This window comes from Chiloscyllium punctatum, chromosome 9, assembly GCF_047496795.1.
Source record: "Chiloscyllium punctatum isolate Juve2018m chromosome 9, sChiPun1.3, whole genome shotgun sequence".
NCBI classification, from domain to species: Eukaryota; Metazoa; Chordata; class Chondrichthyes; order Orectolobiformes; family Hemiscylliidae; genus Chiloscyllium; species Chiloscyllium punctatum.
Window position 1 is genome coordinate 116037400 of NC_092747.1, and position 9742 is coordinate 116047141.

Sequence of the window (9742 nt, forward strand, 5' to 3'; positions counted from 1 at the left end):
GATCGAATGGCAGTACAGTCTCGATGGCTGAATGGCCTAATTTCTGCTCCTGTGCCTGATGGTCTTATTTACACATCAAAAGCCTGTTTCCTGACGTTCAGCCTGGGTTCTACTTGGGTTACTCTCCTCCTGATTTGGCCTGCTCCATATGGACTGGGAGAGAATGAGAAACATGTCAAGGTGGCATTAAACAGCCAAAGTCAATGAAAATCACAAAAAAAAGCTCTCAGATAGTTGGAGAATATCCAAGACATAGGAAGATGGCTGGGTTGTTGGAAATTAATCACTTCATTCCCAGGAGATTGTTCAGGCAGTCCTCAGGGTGGTGTCTTAGGCCTAGTCATCTTCAGTTGCTTGAGCAACAAAATTCACTCCATCATTAAATTAGAAGCAGAATGGTTGTTGATGATTACCCAATGTCCAAGATTCACAGAACGTGCAAATCCTCAGATACACAAGCGTGACCTGGTACAATACCAGGCTGGTAAGTGACAAATAAACTAATTACACCAGTCAGATAATGACCTCAAACAAGGGAGATAATCTGACCATCACCTTTTCACATTCAACAGCATTTCCATTACTAAAATCACTCACTATCCTGAACAAAAGAAGAAAATACAAATCACTATATTTTAGACATATGCAGGAAATTGCCTTGTATATATTTAATTTCAATAACCATCAAATGATTTTTTTGGACTGGGATTGGAAAAGAAAATCTCAATTGTTCAGAAATGAAAAATGGAACAACTCACAGCTTGCTGCCTTTCCACTGTCCTGGAACACAATTGAGTTGAGAAAATAATTTACAAATGAAATCACAACTATATTGTACAACATTGACTTTATTCCACATGAGACATTAGTTCTAATTTAAATCATTGCAACAGTGAAAAGATGAATTCTTGTGGGGAAACTATATCATACCTGAACAGTAAATGGAGATTGGTCACACATTCATTTAAGTAAAATACATTTAATATAACAAAATATCACTTCAGAAAAACAACCTACAATATGTGATTCAATTGTAACGTTTTCCATACAGACCTTATAAATGAATGCCCAAGTGATCTGCAGAAATCCTCAAGTTCCACTCCTTTCTGTGCCTTCATAGTAGAGGCAAATCCAGGCAGGAAAATGACTCCCGGGCTTCTACCTTTTAGTCTCTTATATGCTAATTTAGGTTGACCTGGACGAGTTAGGTATTTGGTTGATTTCTTACAGCAGCCTAGAACACCAAAACATGGATCAACAATGGCAGTCAGTCAATCTTTGCAGTGGTTAAATAAAAGTCTGCTCAAATGCATTGATAAGCAACATAGGGTTGAATTCAACTGGAAGTTCAGGGTCCCCACTAACAGGTAGAAAAATGTTGAGGGTGAACTCACTCCAGCTCTGGTAGGTATTTAGCAAGGGTGGACAGTCAGGAGGGGAGGGTCACCTGGGGGTCTCTCCGATGCACTCATCGAGCTATTTGAAGAGGGCTTTAAGGAATTTCATACGTTTGATGACTCTTACAAAACGGCCTTCCCCATCAATGGAGAATTTTGCACATTTGTTACCTGATAGCATATGACATTAAAAATACATTTTTCCCTTTATGTTGTCCAACGTCTCCTTTTTACTGAGTTTTGTTTGCATCTAAGTTTCACTTCTCCCTGTCTTTCTTTCACTTTTTCATATTGTTCTTAGACTGCTCATCTCCAACTCCTACTACATACTTTCTCCCTTCCAACAGGTGACTAACTGTTGTAAAATCTAAGCCTGTGTGTAAAAGAAGGAACACAGTCAGCTGACAATGGACAGTGCATAATATAGAATCAGGAAAGTTCCAACAAAAATTTAGTGGGTTCTAACATGTAAATTTCCTCTACTCCAAAGTGCCATTGAATTTGGCATTACCTTCAGCATCTGGCAATAAGGAAACAAGCAGGTAGGCTGCTGAGCCAATCAGACTGAAGGGAGGGAGCGAATACAGAAGGCTTTAAAGTAAAGCACGGGGAAGAGATCAGGTTTGGGACGACGGGTTAAATTGAATAGACATAATGAAGTACAAGAGCAAGGAAACCGCAAGGCAACGAGAAGACCATGCGAGGAAGTGATCTATTACCATGGCTGTAAGACTTGCTATAGGTAAAGATCATGACAATGCTACTCTCACTTTTCCCAGTAATGGTAATGGGTCAGTGTTGAATCAACAACTACCAAAAGATGGAAGCTTGGTATTATGTCCCATCTGAAACCAGAAACTGTGACAATACAGACTTCATTATTGCACTGAAAGGTCAGACTAAATTATGTTCTTAGCTGCTCAGTGAGACATGAATCATAAAGCTGCAGATTCCAAGGGAAGAAGTCAGGGGAAAAAAAATAATCCTTCATAGCCTTATAACTCTGGTCTTGACAACTACATGTTATAAATAACAGGGCAATCTTGAGTTTTTGCACAATTACCTGGTTGGCAGTTAATAAAAATTGGCTGGTTAACAAAACTTTCCATCAGCCGATCATGCTCATTACAGCACAGAAATGCTTGAAGTAAAGCAACAAGGCTTATGAAGTATAAACAATAATAAACATGTGCAATTACATCACCATTTTCACTGTAAATTCAGATAAATCAGAAGAATATATTAAAATGTTGAGAGAAGGGCAATCCATCATCTACATGAATTAAAATTCTGTTGGATAAGTGTTTTGATGAACAAGTCTTATTAGAAATGACAACAATTACTACCTCAAAACCAGAGAAAGAGTGCTATGGCAGCAGTCAATATTCATATTTCACAGTTTACTCATGTTAATTATGATCAATTTTACAGCACTAGAAATCCCTATTCTGACATCTTGAGGGAGAATCAAAAATTCCACTCACCTCAATGAATCATCATTGATATTCCCCACACATCTCCAAAACACCCTCAACACTGCTGATGTGCCCCGCGCACCATCCTCCACTCCCCAAATGTCCAAGAAGAACATGATATATGAAGTTGCCTAGATTACTTGGACAGATAAGGAAGCCACAGAATCATACAGCACAGAAACAGATCCTTTGAGGGAGGGAGAAAACTGTTAAGAGTATCATTCTTCACTACTGTACCAAAGTTTGGGAGAAGATTTGTAGCTCGGGTGCTCGTTGTTGTGGTTCTGTTCGCCGAGCTGGGAATTTGTCTTGCAAACGTTTTGTCCCCTGTCTAGGTGACATCCTCAGTGCTTGGAAGACTCTGTACCAAGCCACAATCCAGATGAATGCAAATACTAGCTGAAGTTGCGAATATATTTGTACTGCCCAGGTTTGGAATTTTGTAGATTCCACACAGGTCTTTCACCATTAACCATTGGGAATTGGCTAACTTACAAGAAACCCCATTTTTGGGAGGTTCATCTAAGTTAAATGAAACTGGTGGAAATTTCCGTGGCTGATGTATTTGGACCTGGCCAGACTAACATCTTTCATTGATATTTTTCTTCATGGAAACATTTGGAAAGTGAGGTAAAAGCAGTGATCTTGGCTATGTGACATCAAGGTTGATGGGGTTGTGATATGAAAATTGAGCCACATCCAAAGTTAAAAAGTGATGCCCACAAATCTGGTTTTGTTAAAAAACCTTCACTACTTTATGTTATCACTATACCTCACCACCTGTCCCCTCACCCCACTTTTGCAGCTTATCCTTTTTCTTCCATCATGTATTATTCAAAATCAGTTTGTTTTCCAATGCCAACTTCTTTCCCAAAATGTTCTTCATCCACTCTTCCTCTGATTAAAACGTACACCTTAATTCTACAAGGCAGCTGTCCACAGTTCACCACTCTCCTGTTCTTCTTAATCCCATCCTTCACTCTCCGAGCATAACCAAAACTTGCCAAGGTTATCTTCCAGGGGTCCTATGGATCTTTAATCACTGACAAAGCACCATCTGAATTCTTCCTTATCTCCTTATTTAATATCAACCCTCTCCCCGATTTTATTCGGATCGCCCTCACCACACAAAAGAAAAAGCACTACTGTTATTTTTTAATAATGCTTTCTCTAACCCTCCAGACTTTGATTATGTTGGTTCCCCAGCCACCATGATAGCTCTGGTGGTGTTAACCTGCTTATCTGCTCTGTCAGCTCAGTTATTGATGCCATTAATCAAAATCATACAAATCATTATTCCCATCTGAGTGTGCCCCACTGCACAGCTTTAACAAGACTTAAAAGCAAAAAAGAAAAGTCTTAACTTTTAGCCAGAGCTTGAAATTCACTCAGGAGTGCAACCTTAACACCTCCCAGTGGATGCGTGAAAAAGCAACAGAAGTACCCCTTAGGATGTAGAGGTGGTTGAAAAGGCCAAGAACGTACAGCTAAGCTGTTATTTCCTCCAAATAACATAAGCATAGTGTATCAACACATTCGATGTCCTAAGATCCCAGAGGAGAACAGATATCATTTGAAGCAGAACCTGTAGAAGGGCACACAATCCCATCCCAATGACTGATGTTTAACATTTGTGTGACTGGCTCATTCCAAACTTTAATTGAGAATCTGCATGGCATCTCCTAGACCTCATCTCACAAAAACTAATCAAGGATATCACCAATCCAGTTTGCGCAAAATCTCATCATTTCATCTCTTTTCCCTGTGAAGGCCCTTTAAACTGAAACTTTTAACATTTTATGACCCAGGTAAATTCATGGGTAGAAAAGGGTTCACGTGATTAAGGTCCATTTCACCTGCGATCAATATTACCACATATTAGAGATCTGTGCCAGGTATGCTGGCAGTCTTGACTCTCTTCCACTGACTCAATTATATTCTGCTTATGCGGGGTAAGGAGATGAATGTCAGTCAGTCAACCACCTGACCCTATTATAAGGAATTAGGTCTTAAAAGAGATATCCAGGGCAGGATACACAAAAAAGAGCGGTTACTGATGGTTGCAGTTGCAGGAAAGGTGGTACAGTGTTTCAAATGAGCAAATAGGTCAGGAAGTCTTCATAGTTTACGAGGGTGATGTGGTCAGGAGCCACTGAAGTAAGATGCTGCCTATAATAGTGACAATTAGACCATTAGTCTTTGTGGGAGGTGTGCAGTAGCTGACTTAAAATAAATCTAAAGGTAGCAGAGAGAAGATGGTGTCACTTACTATTTCAGATAAGCAAGAGGCTGGAAGAACACAGCAAGTCAGGCAGCATCAGGAGGTGGAAAAGTCAACATTTCAGGTCCTGAAAAAGGGTTACACCTGAAACGCTGACCTCCTCACCTCCTGATGCTGCCTGGCTTGCTGTGTTCTTCCAGCCTCCTGCTTATCTACCTTGGATTCCAGCATCTGCAGTTTTTTTTGTCACTTTCTCGTGCAGAGCAGAGTGACTACCAACCTTGCAGCATTGCTCTAGGCCATTCTGACCCAGACTGATGTTCCCACTATGCTTATATGGTACAACACCTGAGGAAAGAGGACAGTCATCCTTCTCTACCAGAATGTCCACAAAGCAAGGTGCCAATATCTGATGCTTGGCCATTTACTTTGAAAAAAATCATGTCACAACAGACTTCCAAAGCTAGTTCCTGGCATCCAGTGTTTAAAATGGTGCACAGTGTGAGCAGTAGAAAGTGCTAACAGAGATGGCACTACCATCACAATAAGTACCAGATTTAACCAGAAGTTAGCATAGAGTCTAGTTGCATAATGAACAAGGGGAGCTACAAAAGACTTTGTGAAAAAGGCAGCAGGGCTCACAGAGTGCATCTTTCCATGAAACATTGATATTGACACTTGGCTAAAATATGGAAAGATACAGACAGGATGTCAGCCCCTCATGGCACTCCAGTGACTAATATGGGCCTGACTGTGCTAATATGGGCACTAACCAACCCCCCACCACCCCATGGCTAAACACGTCAACCCCCCTTCCAACTCCACCAAGGACATGCATGTCCTGGGCCACCTCCATCACCACATCCTAACCACCTGGAGGAAGAACACCTCATCTTTTGCCTTGGGATGCTGGTCCAATGTGTTTGCAATGTGGACTTCACCAGTTTCCTCATCTCCCCTCTTTCCCCACCCCCCCCATCTCATTACAGTTCCAACCTTCCAGCTCAGCACTGTCCTCATGAACCTGTCCATCTTCCATCCCACCTACCCACTCCACCCTCCTCTCTGACCTATCACCATTACTCCCATCTCCATCTACCCATCACACTCTCAGCTACCTTCCCCAACCCCTCTCATTCATCTATTTATCCCTTTGACTCCCAGCCTCAGTCCTGATGAAGGGCTTTTGCCTAAAAAAAGGTCGGTTCCCCTGCTCCTCTGATGCTGCCTGACCTGCTGTGCTTTTCCAGCACCACACTGATCTACACTCCTCACTGTCACCCTGGGCACAGAACTTTCCCTAATAAGGGAAAGGGGGTTGGGTCTACCTTCTGTTTACAGTGATTTGCCCAATGACAACTAGGCAGTACAGCGTGAGGAAAGCGGATGGGCTCAGGTCAGCAGATGCTCCCCATTCCCAATGCAAGCTGAGGGGATCCTCCCTCCCTCCCTCCCTCCCTTCCTCCCTTCCTTCCTTCCCCCCTTCCTTCCCCCCCTTCCCCCCCACCCCGTCCCAGGAACCACACTCACTGGATGGACACACCTTTCCCCACTCCCCACCTGCTCAGGCCTCAATCCAATCCTGTTCCCTCCCACAGCCGGAAGCCCGACCACAGGAACCATCATCAACTCACCCACACCAGGAGCCCAGGCTATCGGCCGCCATAAGGCGCCTCTTCCCACTGTGAGCAACCGCCATGGGGTAGCCGCCGCCATGACACCGAGTGAAGCGAGGGGGGAGGCACTGAATATTCATGAGCTAGTGGGCGGGGCCACTTGCGCGACGCCCCGGAACGACTGGTCATAATCGAGAGGGCGTGACCTCTGGGCATCGTCACGAAGAAAGTGGAGCCACTTGTGAATCGGACTCACGAGGGCGGGGCCTCCGATTTTCATCCACAGGAGGACGTAAACCCGCGTCACACAGGAGGCGGCCCATCGGGTTTCGTCTTCAGTAGGGCGCGGCCACTTGTGAAACGTGTCACACAGGGGGCGTGACGTTGGTTTCATTATCGGAGAGGGGCCAGTTGTGCATGGTCAAGCGGGAGAGGCCACGTGGCGGGGACACGTCACCGGGAGGGCGGGGTATCGTGAATATTCATAAGTGGGGTGCCCTTGTATGTTAATGAACGGGCGGGGAATCGAGCATATATAACTGAGGGGGCGGGGGCTATTTCCGAATATTAAAGTGAGGGGCGGGGCAGTGCAATCAAAATAAACAAAAATAAAGAAAGAACTGCGCGTGCTGGAAATCAGAAACTCAAACAGAAAGCGTTGGAAAGACTCAGCCAAGAGAGAAATAAAGTTAATGTTTCTGGTCGCTTGACCCTGCTGAAGAATTTCTGGTCACTGGACTGGAAATATTAACTCTGTTTCTGTCTCTGGAGGGTTAATGAGACAGAACGTACCTCAGTTGACTTTTATTTTGTACAAAACCACGGCTTGGGTTTTGCAGCCAAGAACAGGCGATCGACCTTTGACCCTAGCGGCACCTGACCGGCAGGCCCACGTGGTGCAGGCGGCGGTCTCCATGGAGACGGGCTCAGGTCGCTGGGGCCATCATGGAGGAAGGTGGAGCAGCCCCCAGAGAGACGCACGAGCACAGGGTGAGGGAGAGGGAGAGTGCTGTCGTGGTCACTTGTCGGACTTGGTCTGTGAGTTCAGCCCATCCTTCACTTAGCGGGAGGCCGGGCTGGTGATCTGTATGTCCTTGCTTACTATGATCAGTCTGCAGTGCTCGCACACACGAGGTTTTCACTGTACTTGGGTACACTTAATGATAAATAAATCACATCGAAGAGGGGAACAGCTTGAACGTGTCAATTTGGAAAATTACGTCAGCACTGCAAACGCTGCATCTGAGATAAAAAAGAGAACACGCTGGAGAAACTCTCAAAGTTCTGAAGCAGAGTCATGTCGGACTCAAACATTAACCTCATGTTGTCACACCTGAGTTTCTCCAGCATTTTATGTTTTGATTCTGTTAACAATTAATGCTAAGTTACTGACAGCTGTATATATAAAATATATGTATAAGTGAAAGAATTGCAATAACTCACTGAATGACTGTAGGATAGATACACTGCTATCTGACTTTGACATAAATAATATACTATTCACTTGAAACCATAGCCACATGTTCCTTGTACTGCACAAATTTTGATAAAGCTTCTTTGGTTAATGCCACTTTTAATAGACTGTCTGCCTAGCATCATAATGTCTGGTTTAAATTCTGGTTTTGTGGTAAGGTGCCAACTTTGAACTGATGAGAGCTGATCTGAACAGCTGGTGAGAGCTGATCTGAACCTGAACATTTTCAGTCAAAGTTGGCTGAAACAGGCTGACTTAAGTCAAATTGAGAGAATGTAATAACAGTGGGCTCGCTTACTGGGGAACTTGAATTAATTCATTCACTGGATGTGTGTGTAACTGGCTAGGCTAGTATTTATTACCACCCCTAATTGCCTTTGAGAAGGTTTTAGTGGTGGGCTGTCTTTTGAACAGCTGAAATGGGAAGGTGATGGCCCAGTAGTATTCACACTGAACGGTTAATCCAAAGAAGAGAAGGTGAGGATGGCAGAAACTGGAGATTAGATTCAAAAAGTGTAGTGCCTGGAAAAGCACAGCTAGTTAGGCACCATCTGAGGAGCAGGTGCAGTTGTTAGTGCGCGTGTCCCTACCGCTTTGTGCCGATCACTTCAACTCTCCCTCCCACTCCACCAAGGACATGCAAGTTCTGGGTCTCCTCCATCGCCAAATCCTAGCCACCCGATCACTGGAGGAAGAACACCTCACCTTCCAGCTTGGGACCCTGCAACTACACGGAATCAATGACAATTTCACCAGTTTCCTCATGTCTCCTTCCCCCCACCTTATCCCAGATCCAACACTCCAACTTGGCACTGACCTCTTGAACTGTTCTACCCATCCATCTTCCTTCACACTTATATGCTCCACTCTGCACTCTGACCTATCACTATCACCCCCCCACCTTCATCTGCCTATCGCATTCATAGCTTTACTCCAGCCTCACCCCACTTATCTGTCAGCAGAGCTCCCCACCCCCCAATGCTCAAAATGTTGACTGTCTGCTCCTTGGATGCTGCCTGGCAGGCTGTGCTTTCCTAGTGCCACACTTTTTGACTGTTAATCAAAAGATTCAGGTAATGTTCTGGGAACTTAGGTTGAAATTGCACAATGGGAAATGGTCGAATTTGAATTCAATTGAAAAAAAACTCTAGAATTCAGAATCTAATGAAGACCATGAAACCATTGTTGATTTTGGAAAAACCCACCTGGTTCACTAATGTCCTTGAGGGAAGGAAACTGCCATCCTTACCTGGTCTGACCTACATGTGACTCCAGACCCACAGCAATGTGGTTGACTATTAACTGCCCTCTGGATAATTTGGGATGGGTAATAAATGCTAGTCCAGCCATTGATGCCCTCGTCCCATGTATCATGAGTGCCATGGATAGGTTAAATAGACAAAGTCTTTTCCCTGGGTTGGTGGAGTGCAGAACTAGAGGGCATAGGTTTAGGGTGAGAGGGGAAAGATATAAAAGGGACCTAAAGGCCAACCTTTTCACGCAGAAGTTGGTGCTTGTGGGGAATGAGCTGCCAGAGGAGGTGGAGGCTGGTACAACTG

The 9742-nt window shown here is 44.1% G+C and overlaps 1 protein-coding gene across 1 annotated transcript in view; it reads right to left on the reverse strand.

The window, feature by feature from the left end:
• LOC140481635 (palmitoyl-protein thioesterase ABHD10, mitochondrial-like) overlaps nt 1–7033 on the reverse strand; it is a 35365-nt gene extending 28332 nt beyond the window's left edge. The window contains exons 1-2 of the mRNA XM_072578145.1: nt 6728–7033; nt 1054–1234 (exon numbers count right to left, since the gene is read on the reverse strand). Coding sequence (XP_072434246.1) covers nt 1054–1234; nt 6728–6809 — 263 coding nt within the window. The 5' untranslated portion in view covers nt 6810–7033. The remainder of the gene's footprint in view (nt 1–1053; nt 1235–6727) is intronic.
• Between the last annotated feature and the right edge of the window lie 2709 nt (nt 7034–9742).